Raw genomic sequence first — 17,317 nt, forward strand, 5'->3', positions numbered from 1 at the left:
CACACAACCTCACTTCAGACATCCAGTATCAGAGCTTGGATTAGGAGTCTCAGCTTCTCATAAAGCCAGTGGAGTCATTTTAGTACATGTGTGTGCCCAGACTCACATCATGAAGATCTCAGTGCCTGAGACCTTCAGCTGGACCTTCCACACAAGGGAATTTGAGTTTCATTTGCCCAGTGGGCTAAAAATTTGGCAGTGTGTCCTTCTTGTAGGAATTGCTTCCATAACTCTGGGCTGCCCCCTGCAAAATCCTCTCTTGCAAGAGAGGCACATCCACTTTGCCAGAAAGTCTTGTGAGGGGACATTTACCTTACCTGATCCAAAAGCACAAGCACTGAAGGCTGTAAGAGGTAATTCTGAAGAAGCCACAGGAACAAGTGAAATAGAAACAGAGTGCAGTGCTGGTGAGAGTCTCCAGGGCTGAAGAAAGCCAAGGATAAACTATCTGGGAAGACTGATAGCTCCACAGCCTGGCAGGGTGGTTGTTCTGTACAGACCAGGAGGGCTGGAACCTTGGTGAGAGGAGATGGAGTGTTCTTCTGTGAGAGAACAACAAAGCCATGAACTGAACAGTTATGTTGCAAAATGAGCCTTTAATCCTGCCCTGGGGCAAGCAGGTAAGTATTAGAGCATCTCTCTTTTCCAAAAGGTATCATCTCCTCTGTCTGAATGCTTGGTTTCAGCCAGGTGCTTACACAGATTCCCTGTTCAGTAACCTTCCGGCTTTAACTCTGCCAGGACACAACCTATTGGCAGATGGGCTGACTCCAGATCAAAAGTTGAGCTTGAAGAAAACATCCTTAAACTTTTGCAGTGTGTAGGTTTTGGCTGGGCTCTTATCATGGTTACCCTAATGTGATGCTATGCAGGATCTGTTTCCATGGTTGGTTCATGTGCCAGGGCTGCTGTGGCCACGAGGAATCATAGTTAGACCATAATGGATTATTCCCCAAAGTACAGGGGGCCCTGCAACTTCATTTATCCAAGCAAACTTCTGGGTTTTCCTCTGATTTGATACCTCACAGAATGAAATCTCACTTTAAGTGAGTTACAGCTGAAGCAAGGGATGGGAGCTCTGTATTTCTGCACAGGAAATACAGCAGATTCCTTCAGGAATAACAGCAGCAAACACAAAAATTGCCCAAGTCTCTCTCATGTGGATGGCAGCAGCCAGTGTCTGCCAAGGAGAGGGCATGGCTTTGGGAGCAGAGGAGTACAGCAGTGACCATTCATCACACTGTGGTCCCTTTAAATCATCTTCTCCACTTGGCAGCTCCAATTTTTGGTGTTGCTATAGCGAATCTCCATGGCAATGGCCCTCATCAGGGAAGGGGGTGCAGAAGGGGCGCATGCTCGGAGGGGCTGCTGGAGCTCTGCCTGCTCACTACAGCTGCTCCAAGGCTCTGGCACACAGCAGAGGAGGAAGATCAGGTACTGAGCGAGCTGGTCCTTGGGGTGCACCCCGAGCCCCGGGCGTGGCGGGGGGATCCACACCGAGCGCTGTGGGTGGCTGTGCTTATCATGTCTCCTCCACCTCTTTGTGAGGAGCGTGCAGGGAGCAAACTGCTGGTTTTTCACTGCTTCCCCTCCTTCCAGGCAGGGAAGACAGCCTGAATTATTGATGGGAGCAATGGCGCTGCCACTCGCCCGGAGTGAGATGCGTGCGGGGATCCTGCTGCTCTGGGTGCTCAGCCTGCTCAGCACCAGCCTCGTGGGGGCTGGCCAGGACTCTGGGAGTGTCATTCCTGCAGAAAGTAGGTAAAAGCAGGTACCTGCTGCACCCTGTCCTGCCTGCCTCCTCTGCATCCCCAGCAGGGGCTGGCCAGGATTCTGGGAACATCATTCCTGCAGAGAGTAGGTACAAGCAGGTACCTGCTGCACCCTGTCCTGCCTGCCTCCTCTGCATCCCCAGCAAGTGCTGGCAGGATTCTGGGAGTGTCATTCCTGCAGAAAGTGGGTAAAAGCAGGTACCTGCTGCACCCTGTCCTGCCTGCACCCCCAGCAGCCACACTGCACTCTGTCAGGGGAACTTGATGTTGCCAGGTTAACGAGGGAAGAATAATAAGTTTGTGCCATGTCAGCAAAGCACACGGAAACAGTCATAGAAACAGCAAGTGGGCAAAGGATTAGTGGTTATTTAAGGAAAAAAATGCTAACTGCATACTCTTAATTTTCATTTGGACTTGTTCTCCAGCTCTTTATTTGTAGGTCTTTTAGATCTGCTTCTTGAGAGTTTTGTTTTGCTAGATAGTTTTAATTGATATGCACTGATTTGTCACAATACATATCGTGTCCTTACTAGTTTGAGTATTGTTAGAAGAAAATTTATGTGTATTCCTGCTGGGGCATTGCATCTTGCTTATTTTAGTGTTTGGTTGGAACAATAGGTCAAGTTCAACTTTCTTGTATCTAGTACAAATCAACACAGGGGATGTTTACCCAAACAATGCATTTGTAAAGCAAATATAAATTTCTGAAATCCTGCAAGCCTAAAAAATAAATAAATATGACAGACTGGCTTTAGCACACCACAGAGCTCTTCAGTTTGGATCACAGCTCTATAAGAGCTTCCTCTGTCATTCTGAATAAGTCTCTAAACATTCTCAGTTCTAAAATGAGGTGATAGTTCAAAGTTATCAGAGGATGGAGTCAATGTTCTCAGGGTGTTTTGGTGACAGCAAGAGGGAAGTAGCCACTCATTAGAGACATAAAATGTCCTCTGGGAAAAAATGACCAGAGAAAGATAACTGCATAAAAACAAATCTCTAGTTCTTAGTCATGCTTACTTTGTATTACAGCTATCTTTTTATATGACTATCAAAATATTTAATACAAGGTCTGATTTTGTCACTGCATTTTATTCTCAATTAATTCCATTAGATGGAACTAACGGAACTTAGATATTGAATTTCCCTCTTTTCATTCTATTCTTCTTTTTTTTTTTTTTTCTTTTTTTTTTTTTTTTTTTTTTTTTTTTTAGTTAGGGCCAAGTTTTGGTTTGTTCTAAACCAGACCTCACTGCTATTTTGTGTGTCTGTTTCCTAGGAATTCATTAATTCTAATAAGTTTTGTGATGAGTAGTCCATTTTATCTCCTCAAAGAGCAAATCAGGCTTGGCAAATAAATTGTATGTACCCCTCATGTGTCTGTGTTAGCAGAGGCAAGTCAACACATTTGGGAAAATGTACACAGTGGTTTCTTGTTCTACTTGTAGTGAAAATTCCCATTTGAACTGTAGAACAAAACTCTTGGCCAGGTTTTCTGACCCAAGTCTCAGAATTATAGAACCATAGAAGGGTGGGAAGGGCTCTTTAGAGCTCATCTAGTCCAGCCCCCTGCCATGGGCAGGGACATCTTCAACTTGATCAGGTTGCTCAGAGTCAAGTTCAACCTGACCTTGAACATTTCCTGGGATGGGGCATCCACCACCCCTCTGGGAAACTTATGCCAGTGCCTCACCACTCTCACAGTAAAAAACTTCTTCCTTAACTAATTTAAATTCACCCTCTTTTATTTCAAAACCATTACTCCTTGACCTATCACAACAGGTCTTGCAAAAAAGTCTGTCCCATCCTTCTTACAGTGTCAAGGAGTCTTTTTACCATCTTATTACCATCCTCTAGCCAGGCTGGGGAGTCCCTTGAACAGACTTTGAGGAAGATTCCTTGTCTTGTCTTCCTCCTGAAGATAAGAGTGTGGAATAAGAGAGGTCAGAGTGTTTCTGTGGCAGTGCTCCTGCAGAGACACACTGCCCCATCCCAAGGAACAGGGGCTGTGAGCATTGCCAGAAAAGCATAATGCTATTTCTGTCTGAGGCCAGGCCAGGAGCAAGGCTGTCAGCTGATGATGAATTGTAAATTGTTTTGGGCTGCTGCAGGGACTGAGTTTAAAGCTACAAGGAACTCCTGATGCTCCTCACTTGTTGGGAGAGTGCTGCATAGCTGCTCAGTGCTCCAGACACTTTCCTTTTCCTGTTATGGCTCTTCCTGATGGTTAGTCTGTGAAACTCTTTCCTTAGGACATTGTGGATGCTAAATGTTTGCATGAGATTGTAGAAGTGATTGATTAAATTAAAGGGAAAAAATCCAAGAAAGGGCTGTTGGATACAGTGGCATTTCTTCTGGCTCAGGAGCTGCCTCAGCAAATTCCTGTGACCTGGGAGGATCTTTGGGAATGCATCCCTCCAGACTTACCCTGTTCTCATGCTCTTCCAAGGCACCCAGGTCTCATTTCTAACAGTGCCCAGGGATGCACGCTGGCATGGGGACAGGACTGCACCAGTAACCTGCTGGGATGGACACTTGTGTCCATGGTAGGAGGCCAGTTGTCTATCTGAAACACAGAGCTGACTGTTCCAGAGTGGAGCTATCCCCTGCTCTCAAGGCTTGGGAATGCTCCCAGGCTTTCAATATTCCTCAAGAGATGCAGATTGTGGGATACTGGACACTGGGTTGGGCACTCACTTTGTTATCTAGTTCAGACACTCCTGGATTTTTCCCTTCTTGATGCTCCACTGGCTACATCTCATCAAGGAGCTGATCCCCATGGCCCTGACCCATTTAGTGTTGCCCCTGTAACACTTTCCCTATTGTGGCACAAGTCCTTTCTGCCCAGGCAAGCTGCTGGCTGTGGGATCCTGGATGACCCAGAGGGGAAGGGGGTCCCTTGTGCATGTTATTAACAGGGATATAGGATGGACATGGACCATATTTAGTGTTCCCTCAGGGCAGAGCAGTGTGGTGCTCAATGATTTTCTCTGCTCCCAGGGGTGTGACATGGCACTGGCAGCAGCCCTTAGCAGGAACATTCCCACAAGGACCACACAGTGTCTCTCTCTCCCGGTGGGAGGAATGTCCCTGCTGCAGCACCGTGAGCAGGACAGGGCAGCAATGCTCTGTACAAGTGTGGGAGGTGCAGGAGTCACAGGAGAGGAGCATGAGAGTGAGTCACAGATCTGTTCAGCACTGCAGAGATCCTGTCCTGTGTGTGGCACTGAGATCTGCCTGGGGCACCATCCCCTGCTCTCTGCCAGTCACACAGCCAGACACAGTTTTCTATGAATAATTCTAATTAGCAATGATTAATTGTGTGCTTATACTTTATTCACAGCACATAGCATATGCAAAAGACTGTTAAAGTTTGAAGTGTTGCTACTAATACTTACAGATTATTTTCTTTAAAGTTCTCTCCAATCTGCTAGGAAAAAAAAAAGTTATTTCCTCAACCTCCCATTGCATTTATAGCCCAGATCACCCACTGTGAAAGCTAAAATATGAAATCTGAAGGTCAGAAGCTGATCAGTCAGTTTTCATTAGCTAAGGTGCATGAAATACAAAGAATAAACACCAAGTGTATGCAAGGGAAAGTAAATTACACTTACACAGTGCTTTCAGTTCCAGTTCTTCACCAAGAAGAAGCCAAGAAACATATTTTTTCTCTTCCCCCACTTCTCCCAAAACACACAAAGAACATACAGTCTTTGTGCTGACAGGACCCATTTAAAGAGTTATAGCTGACTCTTGATAATTCTCATTATGTTAATCCACAGACCTGTTAAGTCCCCCTATGAATGATAGTCTGTTTCCAGCTGTCAGCAAGGAATTAATAGCACTCTGATATACTTTGCTATGAGGTGACTTAAGATTTGGTTTCATGACTGCTTTAAGCTGATGTAAGCCTGCTGCCTCTGCCCTTCTCCTCTCCATAACCTGGCCTCCTCCCCTTGCACTATTTCTTGTCCTATCCACAGAACCTGGGCATTCAGGATCTCCTCAGAGGGAAAAAAATAGTGATCCAGCTGATGGAGGAGCTGCATTGTCAGTCCTGCTGTGAGCAAGTGGAAGTGTGAGATGCCATAGCCAAGGACAGAAAGCACAGTGGGACTGCTCCTATTGGCAACAGCACATATTTAGATTTGTTTGGCAAAACAGATGCTTAGACATATTTCTGTTGGGGAAATGTCCATGGGCACCTTGCTGAAAATACTGTGGGCATGAAGAGACATCAAATCCACCTAGAGAGCCAGCTCAGCAGCTCAGCTCTTCATTCTGGAAGGCAGACCAAGGCAAAGAGTGATGGAGAACATCAAAGTCATAAGTGGGGCAAAGTTGATGATTATTTAATAACCATCTCTTCCACTGCAAAAATTATAGGCAGGAAATGAAAGCAGATGTCAGTTTCAGAGCAGACAGAAATGGTATTTTGTTCACTCAGTGAATAGCTGAGCTGTGGAACTCATTGCCACAGGATGTTGAGATGACAAAAGTTTACATGGATTCAGGAAGCAACAGAGCAAATTAACGTGAGAAAAATTCATGGAGACCTTATCAGATGTAGAAACACCAGCCAGATGCAGGATATCCTCCAGCCCCATGGCAGGCTAGAAGAACATTGCTAGACACTTATTCTTACACCTTCCTCAAGCATCTGCCATGGGCTGCTGGCTCCCAGCAGGCAGGGATGCTGACCTGACCCAGAGACAGGAGAAGGACCCCCCAGCACAGAGCACAGCCCAAGAAATGACATTAAAGAGTGAATATCTGCTGTGTGGTGAAACTGGCTGATGTGCACTCTGACTTTGGAGGGCAGTGCTGTGTCAGGAGCTTTGCAGGTGCTGGTTCAGGACACCCAGAGCTGCACAGGCAGGTGTCCTCTGTGCCACCACCCTTCTCCCCCAGAAGGGGCTTTGATGCCAGTGCAGCTGCTTTCTCAGGGCTGGCAGAAGTGAAATAACCACTTGACATGGTTGTGCCATTCCACTAGTACCTTCCTGTCCACACAGGAGCACTTGGCTGTCATAAACACCAGTGAATGATCCCACACAACCATCCCATCTCAGCTTTCACAAAGGCCTGGGAAGACCTTCTGAGTGACAAGCAGTGACAGATTATGGAACTCATGGCTCTCCTCAAAAGTGCTTTCTCCCCACTGCAGAAGGAGACATTAATTTATCACCTGAATGATTTTTTGTGTGTGTGTTTGGGGGTTTTTTGTGTTCTTTTTGTTGTTGTTGTTTTTGGGGGGTTTTGCGTGTTTGTGGTTTTATTTAGTTTGTTTTGTTTTTCTTTGAGGTTCTGATTTTGAGAACACTTTGGTGCTTGTCAGCACTTCAGGGCATGCAGCATTTCCCCATGGTGGAGCCAGGGCAGGGTGTTTCTGAGCAGACCAGAGTGAGGGGAGGGAGCAGGGCATGACACCAGGTGAATGATGGATTTGCTGACAGCAGTCTGAGCATGCAGGTTCTTTCTAAGGGATCTATTTCATGATCTGAAGTGGAAACAAATTACTGAAATTCTGAACGCAGGAGGGGGTTGAGTGTCTTTAAAGTGTGCTCAAAACCATCCTGTCACTACTCCTGTGCCTGGAGGGGCAGAGTCTTTGTGAGCAATGCTTTTCTGATAGAGGTGGGGACTTTGCATCTCCTCACAGCTTGGGAATTAAATCCCTAGCTTGATCCCAAGTCTCCCTGAGATGCCACTTGCATGGAGGGGAGATGGAGAAGGACAGGTGGGCAAGAAACTCCCCCTGAGCAGATCAAAAGCCCTGAGAGGTTTGCTGAGGACTGGCAAGCACTCTGGCTGCTCCCCTCCCTCAGGCAGAGCTCAGGAGGCAGTGCTGGCAGCAGGGTGCAGGCACAGATGGGTGCTGCAGTGCTGCTCAGCAGGTCCCTGGCTCCAGACAGCTCCAGACAGCTCCAGACAGCTCCAGACAGCTCCCCAGCCATCTCAGCAGCAGCTCTGCACCCTCTTTGCTTTGGCAGAGCAGCACAGAGGGCTGCCTGTGGACAAGGATTTCGGCACTCCCCCCAGCATGGGGGCTCTGGGATCAGTGTGAAATGTTGTCTTTCCCCATTCTCCCTGCATCTTCTCCAGTCTGTGATTTCTTCTTCTGAAAACTCACACATCATTAACTTCAAACAGAGTCTGGTGCAGGGCGAATCCTGGCAGAGCACAAATGCCCAGGTTCAAAAGTGAGCTCTTTCAATTGTTGTCAAGCCCCCTCCTCCTCCTCTCTGCCTTTTCCCTGCCCTGCCCCTCTGTGCACACACACTGGCAGCAGCTGCAGAGCCAGTGGGATGCTTTGCATTCCTGGCAGAGAAAAAATACAGCAGCAGGTGAAAGGAAGCAAGTACAGATCTGGCACTGTCCCTTGCCAAGCTGCTCTGTAAGAGCTCCTGTAAAACCAGACCTGCCTGTCTGGTTCCTGAACCACTGCAAACTGCTATTTTCAGTGTATCTGTTGAGAATTATGTCTGAGAAGGGATAAGGATTTCAGTTTTAGGGGGAGAGGCTGGGGGCTGAAGCAGCAGGCAGAGTCAAGTCTGGGCCATGTTCAGAAAAGCACACACAGCAAAGTACTCTCTGTGTTTTTTGCTGATCATCTCACATTTGCACAAAGATAGATTCAGGCAGCCCTAAATCTGCACACGTGCAGGTGTGGGTGCCTGGTAGGATGGAGTTTTTCCTGTCAAGGGCTCTGAGTGCTCCTCCTCTGGGCGCTGAGCTCCAGGTCTCCTGCAGTGACCGTGGTGCCCTGTCCTGTCTCTGCAGGCCGTCCCTGCGTTGACTGCCACGCGTTCGAGTTCATGCAGAGGGCGTTGCAGGATCTGAGGAGGACAGCCTACAGCGTGGACACGCGGGTATGTGCTTCTGCAGGGCTGCTCCCTGAGCCTTCATCCCCCAGCAGCCAGGTTTGCCTGTCTGGGCACGGCAGACACGACATCTCTGCTGACTCACTCCCATCCCAGCAAATCGGTTTATACCAAACACAGATTATTTTTCACAGTCTGCAGAGGTTCTCTAATGATCATCTAGTCTGACTTCTTGCATAACAGCCTAAGGAATTACCTCAGACAGTCCCTGCAGCAAAAGGAGAAGGAAAGAAGATGTGCAAAGGAGAGGAAAACAAGACAGATGATTTACTCTCTGCCTCACGACATTGCTTCCAAGCTGTGCACTGACTATTCACTGGGCAGGAATGAGCAGGGCAGCGAGGAGGTGGCAGGCAGGGCTGGCAGAGGAAAGGGAAACACACACACACCCCTTGCTCGTGGATTGATACTTCATGAAAAAGGGAGAGGCACATTTTTTCTTGCATTTATCACAGCACACAGGGGATTCTGCCACTTCACGTGCCAGTCTCCAGAGATCTCAGTGAACAAAACGAGGGTGTGTTAAATGCCCTGGTTTTAGTAATTCATTCATGTGTGGGTTTGTAAATATGTGCAAACTGGCTGGGGTAGGATTTACCACAGTGGTTCTGCTGCTGTCTGAATTTTGCAAGTGGCAAGAGGTCTCTCCCCTCTAATAAAGCTCCTCCATGCATGCCTTGACCTGCCTCTCCTCCCTTTGAGTGGGGCCATCTCTCTTGGCAGGTGAGAAGGGCTCCTTGCTCCTCTACAGTCACACTCAGCTCAGATTGTCATTCCCAGCAAAGCCATCCAAAGGACATAAATCAATTATGTGTCTCAAACCATAAGGCAATTATGTAGCTTTGCTTTTGGTTTCTTGTGTCCTTGGTCAGCCACGTCAGGCCCTACACAATAAAGTTGGCTTTAAGTGACTTCAGTTTTCTTGAGCTATCAATAGCAAACTAATTAGGACAAAGTTCTGAGTGTGGGTTACATTCCAAAAGTTTCCCATGCACTGGGATAATAATAAATAACTCTTAAGTGGTAAAGTGTCAGTAGAGGGGCTTTACCTCCAGCAGCTGTGCTGGGCTCTTCTGGTGCATAACAAAGTTCCACCTGTTTGGGTTAGAGTCAGCTGAAATGTTTTGTACCTACACATGACATGTCAAGACCAGGTGCAATTGCAGCTGTGCTGGTTCTTATACTGTCAACAGGCTTTACATGGGAAGTTATTTTGTTTTTTTTAAATGCAATGGAGGCAGCACAATTCCTTAATCCCACCCACAGAGATATTCAGATGTGTCTGTGAGGTCTGTTCATCTGGAGAGTGGACTGAGGTGCAGCACACCAGGAAGCAGTGCTGTCTTGGAAGAGCTGAGGCAGAGTATAAAGGGAGAAGCCACAAGATGAATTTCTGTTTCTGGACAGGCCTGACATGCCAAGGCACTGAGACAGCTCCCAGTGTTACAGAGCAAGGGGCATAGGAACAGTGCATCACAAAACCAAACAGAACCAGCTGTTTGTGAGATCACCCACCCTTAGACAACTGAGCTTAATACTTAAATAAAGGCTGTATTAGTGTACACCTTTCCCAGCCTTTGCACTGATACTCCAGAGGGCTTCCTATCAGAGCTGCTGTGGTTAAACACAAATTATTGAGTGATGCAGAGATACTAAAGTGGAATACAGCAGCCAAGGCTCTACAAATGGCACACTTGGCCCTCTGTACTCTGAAAGGTAGAGCTTCCATATCCTTACTCCACTGCTGGTGCTTGTCTCATCCTGACCAGCTATAATTTCTCAAAACTGTTCAATGAAATTGAACATTGAACAACCCCTGAGTCTTGGAAATTGTTGCTACAAAGGCAAGCACCATGCAGGATTGTTCCTGCATATCAGGGACTTTCTAAGCCAGTGCTATCAAGGCCACAATTAATTTTTGTAATTGATACTTCTCTTCCAGTCTTTCAGTTTGCAATTGAGTGCTCCCAGAGCTGCTCTTCCTGCCTGTAAATAGTCCTGAGTGACGCCCAGGCAGAGTTTGTAGTAGCAGTGACAGCTTGTTGGCATTACTGTGAAATCCAATAAGCCTGCTTGATGTTAAGATGATTCTATGATTTCTCCTGGGCTCCCAACAATGGGAGCATTCAGTCATCCAAGATTTCATTGTGCAAGCTGGGAGCAGTGTTTAACAGTGCAAAGCTGATAAGTGAAAGCAGCAAGGAATGTGAACAAACCCTCTTTAATGCAAAGGTGCATGTCAAAAGTTTGAGTTGAGGAGGATATAGGGCTGGGGAGGGGAGGGAAAACGGTTCTGAAGCAGCCTGTACTGCACAAGCTTGCAGTTTGAGATCAAAAAATGAATAACAGAGTGGGCACTGCTGGGGACAGAGGCACTGCTGCCCAAGCAAGGCAGGAGGAGAGCAGGACCCACACAGGAGAGCCCAGCTACTCCTCTGGAAACTGCTTTTGTTAATAGCCCTTTGCTGTGTCTGATGTACAAGGCATGATGAGGAGGTATCAGCTCAGAGGAACACCAGCAGGCTGAAGACCTTGTTTCACAGAGCTTTGAGATAATTTCTTAACAAGTGAGTTTCAACCTCTAATGTGTTTTTGCAGTGCAGATGTGAAACTCATTCACAGTGAATTTAAGCCCACTACATTCTTTTTTTCTCTGCTCAAGAAACTCTTCAAAGCCAGTCTGCAAACTGCTTGAGGGACCGCAGACCACGGGGTGGAAACCACAAGACATGCTCAGGAAGGATTTTCTCTTCAGTCACAATTCACTTGCTGATGTGAATTCCTTGCACCAACAATTTTGAGTCTCATGAGAAATTTGCTTCTGAAACAATGGTGCCATGCAAAAGATTCAGCCTTTGTTTTTCCAAAAGTGTGACAAGAATCTACAAAATATTTAAGTTATTTGATCACAATTAAATAAATGATACTTGAATATCTTTAAAGACCTAAAATTAATCCCCCCCCCCCCCCCCCCCCACTGCTGTATACAGAGAAAAAAATTTTGGAAATGCTTTCCCACTAAGAAGCTCCAAATATAACAGCAAGTAATTTTAAACTATGTATATTGGGAATGGTTTTTAAGCTTTTGCTCAAATGATAATAAAGCCACTGTCAGTAATTAAACTCAGATTGAAATAGGAACCACACACTCAGACCTAGATCTGCCTGAAAGATCATGAGTTTCAGACAGCAGGGTTGGACTGGCAGCTGGATTCAACTCAGAGTTGTTCTAGAGAAGCAGCAGTGTAACTGAGAGCACAACTGGCTCCTCAGCACTTGCTATCTCGTGCAATTAAATCATGCAGGACTGAAGGCATGGTCAACAGGAAGCCATCAATCACCACGGAGGAATTCAGAGCACAGCACTTGAAAGTGGAATTTGTCACAGCCCTTATAAAGGACACCTTAACAATTTTGACTGCTCCCTAGAAGTTAACTGTGAAAATGAAAACATTCAAACTATAAAAATACTCTCCCTGCATCTCAGTCCTGAATGTACTAATTTCATCACTTTTTCTGGATGAAAACCAGCACTAATAACTATGATTTTTCACTCAGCAGAGCACCATGGCTACAGCTGTGCAGAGGGATTAGATCTAATCAATTATATACTCTTTTAAAGCAATATATTCTGTTCTTTGATTTCATGGATTTTTGTCTGGGATTTTTTTTTTTTTCAGACAGAAACCCTCCTCCTGAGAGCAGAAAAGAGAGGCCTGTGTGATTGCTTTCGTGTAACACACTGAGATGAGCACTGGGATTTGGCCAATGGACATTTATTCATTTTTAAAATGCTCTTCAGTAAATTACAGGAAGACACAGAGTGCAAGTTGTGCCCACCATAAGGAAAATCATTTTTATCATAACAGGAATAGCACTGTTAGATTTTTTTTGCTTTGTTGTGGTTTATCATTACTCTATGTGATATTGCATTTGCTGAAATGTCAAGAGAAGAAACAGCACCAAAGTCTTGCTTATGGGTTTTATGCAAGGATAGCATCCTCCTTTTTTGGTATTTCAAGCCAAAAATTATCCTTGGACTCTCAGGCCAGCCTCTTGGCTTATGCAAATTGCCATAGATCTGTGAAAGTCAGTGAAGTCAATTTTTAAAATGTATTTATAGAAGAATAACATGAAAAGGAAGCTACTTTGCCATGATGTATAGATAAACATTTACAAACAAACAGATTTGGCATTATATAGAAATTAATAGTTATCACTAACTGCTTGGCAGTCCAAGGAAGGGATTTTTTCCCCAATTGTATCAATAGTCCAGTACACAGCAAGCACAATAATCTGTCCCACAATTTTAATTTCTTCAGAACTGCACAGTAGCTGTGATCTTTTTTTGGGGAGATTTATTAAGAATCTAATGTGATCAGTAACATTTGTAATCACACGAATACTGCCTGGCAGTTGAAGTGATTGCATCTGCCAAAATCTTCTGGAGAAGTGTCTTTTATTAAGCAAATCACATGCTGGATTGAACCACCCAAACTGGCCTCTACAGAGAGTTTTGGCAGAGAGCCACACCATGCCTGCCTGCCCAGGAGTCTCTGCTAAACTGTACTTTGGGAAATACTTAAATTTTACCCAAATGGTCCTTAGCTCTTGCATGGACTCTGCACTCAGTCAGAGTGGATTACAGTGCTGGTGTTACTCTAGTTCTTGCTGCAGTGTGAGACAAGAGAGAACAAAACAATTTAAGCAGTGCAGTAGTAGACAAGATTGTGCCTTGTTACTCTTTAAAATAAAGAGAATAAAAAATCCTTTCTCATTGTTTGCATTTTTTCCTGTATTTTGGGAAGGAGAACAGAAAATGACCCCAGTGGAAAATTCCTTTTGATAATAAAAGATTTTTTCATTGGGCTTAATACATCATCCCCAAAGTAGAGATTTGTGTATCAGCTCAAGCATCTATGTGCAGGATAGAAACTTTTGTACAAACAAGAACATTGGAGCAGGATCAACAAAAAAGTGCTTTTCAAAGTCATTTTACTAATTCTTATTAGTCTGTCTTTCCATAAGTGGCTGTGTTTTGATATTTTGCTCTCAGCTTGCTCAGTAAGTTAGGATACAAGCTGTCTGTATATTTCCAAACTGCTTCTCTCCCATTTTGTCTATAACATCAAACACAGGGAAATAGGGAACTTGGACCCACTGCTGACTTATTATTTCATGTGCAGTCATACTCAGTAACACAAAGGAGTGTGTTGACATGTATTTTGCCAAAGTTGTTAAAAGGTGTGTGGTTCTCAGCAAGGAGAAGCTTCCTTGCCCCTGCATTTCAAACAAGAAATCTGCTTTGTCCTTTGTAGCATTCCAGCAAACCCCTCTGTAGGTCCTTGGGACCTGTTTTGTGTGCAAGAGAAGCAGCATGACACAGCAGCAGCTCCCTTCTGATACACCACACTGCACTGTGGCACCAGTCAGGAGAGCAATAGAGGTTTTCCTCATAGACCAAATTTTATTGCACAAGGAAAACAGTAGGATTAACACAGCTTCCTTGCAAAGCACCAGCCTTTGGCTTCTTTACTCCCACTTACATTTGGACCAAAGTAGTGCACAGCTTTTGAGCCAGCTTTATGCAGGAGATTCCCAGCACTGAACCTGTGAATTTTCCAGCACAGCTCCCCTTTTCTGGGGGCAGCATGTCTATGGTTTGGTATTGCTATTGTGCATGCTTATTCTGCTGGTGCCCCAAAGAATCTTGCAAAGTCCTGTTACAAGAACTGGGGTCTTTTTCTCATGTTTTCATTTAGAAAAATGGTTGCTCACAGTTGGGTTTTGACATACACAGCTTGTTGCAACAGAAAGGTGGAATGAATGACAAGTGGATGTTGTCTGACTCCCAAAGGGATCAGAGTGACACTGCAACTTTATGGCTGTAACAGAGTGATTATTCTGTACTTCTCTTTGTCTCTAATACAACACAATAAAAGGGCAAGATGCATTATAGCATTGGTGTGCTTCGTTTCTGATTTGACAAACTGATGGTGCTCATGCATTAATTAATGTCTCTTCTTTAATTAGGTAGAAAATACACAGAGAAGAAATGCTATTTTTAATATAAAAATTAAAAGATCTTGAATTTGGGCTAAATGTATCAATATATTCTTATTTGCTGAAGTAGAAAATTCAACTCACTCTTATTTTAGATAAAGGTACAGCAATGATTTTGTGAGCTTCTTTAAGGACCCCTTACTCTATACTTGCTGCTTTTGCTAAAGTTCCTTATAATTGCAGGATGGCATAAAGAAAAAAAATGGAGCTAGATAGTTTTAATTTATTTTTGCCCAATAAGTTAATTTAAATTCAGAACCCCTTGAGTCTTCACTTATTAGAAGAAACCATGCATTTTGCAGAAGGATTTAATTGCAGGAGTGCTTTAAGCAGAAAGTTTTTTCTCCCACCCAACACTCTCAGTGCTTTTTTTGCTGCAGAGCCAAGGCAGTTCTCGTGACCTTTTGAAGCCAAGCTGTGTCTTCTCTTGGTGCAGTGCTGCTGCTGCTGGCCCTGGGCATGTGGCACTTGTACACAGGGTGGGATGCAGGTGGTAGCCTGTGAAATTCACAGCCAAGTCCTCCCTGGAAGAGAAATGGTATAATCATGTTAGTGTGCTGCTGTTTCTGGGCAGGCAAGGTGACAGAGAAATCCTGGTAATGATCCCCACATCTCCAGAGCTTCTCATACCTGAGCCAGTGCCTTCTTTGGGTACAATTCCTAAGTCAGTAGTTTTGAACTGAGTCTCAGAACAACTCTCTGAAGACATGTCTGGATTTCATTCTGGAAACTGAAACACAGTTTATCTTGCTTGTAATGTAGAATCCTGTTGGGTAACAACAAAGCACAGTGGTATTATTGCTGACTGAATCTAGGTGGTGAATGGACTCTGCAATACCCTGAAAATCCTGTGGAATACCCTCTCCAGATGAAAACCTCTTATTTAGAAACCACTTATGTCTCTGTACCCAGAACTAGTCTGTAGGTAACTCCTGGGTAATCTGAGCATCCAATATACATCCCCCATATTAGAGAAATAGAGAGTGGAAGTAGTTCCTTTAAGAGTGACCATGAGGTTTCTGTGCCCTCCTCTGCAGCTGCCCCAGGCTGGAACCCAAAGACAGGAGCCCCTCCTGTAGCACTGGGACTCGTGGTGTGCACACAGATCTCACCCTGATGAGACAAAGCACTTGCTGAGGCTAACAGGAATCCCAGCTCAAAGTTTAGTTCAAAGATAATTTAAAAGCAGAAGGGCTCTGAAGTTGCTGAGCCTTTTGTGTGGCAGAGAAGCATAAAGGATGTTTTCCCCTTGGAACTGGCACAAGGCAGGAAATTTGCCCTTGCCCCTCTTGGCCTGCAGATAGAGACCCCCTTACCTAAAACAATGTTCTGCTCAGTCCTTCCCTGGCCAGTGAGAGGAGAGGGGAAAAGACACCTGCCCTCTGCAGCCTGGCTGAGTTCCTGGCAAATCAGGGCTCCTGGCAGAGAAACCAGAGCTGCAGCCTCCCAGGGATTTGTGTGCTGAGTGTGGTAAGCAGGGGCTGCAGTCACTGGCTGAGGACAGTGCTGCAAAGTGTCACAGCAGTGTTGGAGGCAGGATTTGAAAAGGAGAGCCCACAGATGTTGTGTGCACTGGTGCAAAAGAAGGGATCATTCTCCACACTCTCATCAAGCACAGCATGTGAAATTTCCAAACTTTCCAGAACCTGCTTTTGAGAGCTGTGCAAAGAAATGCAGATGGAAGAGGTGGTGGTGAGTAATCCCTGTGCTCCTCAGCTGAAGCTGTGCAGAAGATGGGACAGGCTGTGTGCTGTGCTTGTTCCCAAAGAAGATATGGAAGAGATGGAAGCATCTTTTGCAAACTGGTACTTGCTGATTTACAGATTAAAGGGAAATTAATTTGCAGGTGCTTTTACCATCTAAGGAGAAAGGCAACACTTACTTAAAGAGTGTTCTTTGCATCAAACATTAGAGGTGCAAAACTAATATTAATTTCAAATTTATATGTGTGTGTGAGTGTGTGTGCAATAGGTACAAAATATTTAGCCTCACTTTTGCTGTATTAAACATTGTGAATAAATAATTCCTGGCTACAGTGGATGAAGCAGATGGGTCTGCTAAAATTCTGTAAAGTCACTGTGATTTTCCAATGTCTGATTCTGTTTCTGCCTTGAACAGACCTTGGGGTTCTGTTCAGAACATGAACCTCCAGATAGGCAGAGTAAGGAATTAATTTTACCCCACATGCTCATGATAATTTGTTGACTGCTGAAGAAGGATCCCACAATAGAGGGGCCTTTGGTCCAATGTGGTCAAGCTTCTGTGCTCTTGCTGTGTTTTCTACGTATGTTGCTGGAAACAAGTTGAAGTTATTAACTTGCTGGATTCCAGAGGAGAGAAATGAAAAACACCAGGAGGCTCCTAAAAAATAATTTAATCATTCTCATGATCCTTGAGGAGACCAAAGCACATGGTAGACTTTGCAGGAGTCCATTTGCCTCAAACCTGTGTCATTCCCTCCATCTCTGAGCTGGGTGGCAAAAGGAAGACAACTGGATCCTTGAATCATATCATTCCAGTTGGCCACTGAGCTACAAGATGTTAGTGAGGAAAAGCAAAAGGCCAGTGGCAGCACAGGGCAGCCTCCCATGATGGAGTTTT

At 45.0% G+C, this 17,317-nt stretch overlaps 1 protein-coding gene across 2 annotated transcripts; it reads left to right on the top strand.

Moving 5' to 3' along the window:
* The first annotated feature begins 1,294 nt into the window (after nt 1-1,294).
* Nucleotides 1,295-14,611, top strand: LOC306802419 (NELL2-interacting cell ontogeny regulator 1-like). 2 transcript variants are annotated; one of them, XM_079306642.1, is made up of 4 exons: nt 1,295-1,434; nt 1,600-1,757; nt 8,553-8,641; nt 12,334-14,611. In XM_079306642.1, the coding sequence occupies exons 1-4, from the start codon at nt 1,310-1,312 to the stop codon at nt 12,397-12,399; spliced, it is 438 nt and encodes a 145-aa protein (XP_079162768.1). In that variant the 5' UTR covers nt 1,295-1,309; the 3' UTR covers nt 12,400-14,611. The 2 variants fall into 2 exon arrangements, with proteins under 2 accessions (XP_079162768.1, XP_079162769.1); XM_079306643.1 differs by having other exon boundaries at nt 1,301-1,434; nt 12,338-14,611.
* The last annotated feature ends 2,706 nt before the right edge of the window (nt 14,612-17,317 follow it).

The sequence above is a fragment of the Erithacus rubecula genome (genome assembly GCF_903797595.1).
Source record: "Erithacus rubecula genome assembly, chromosome: 5".
Classification (NCBI taxonomy): Eukaryota; Metazoa; Chordata; class Aves; order Passeriformes; family Muscicapidae; genus Erithacus; species Erithacus rubecula.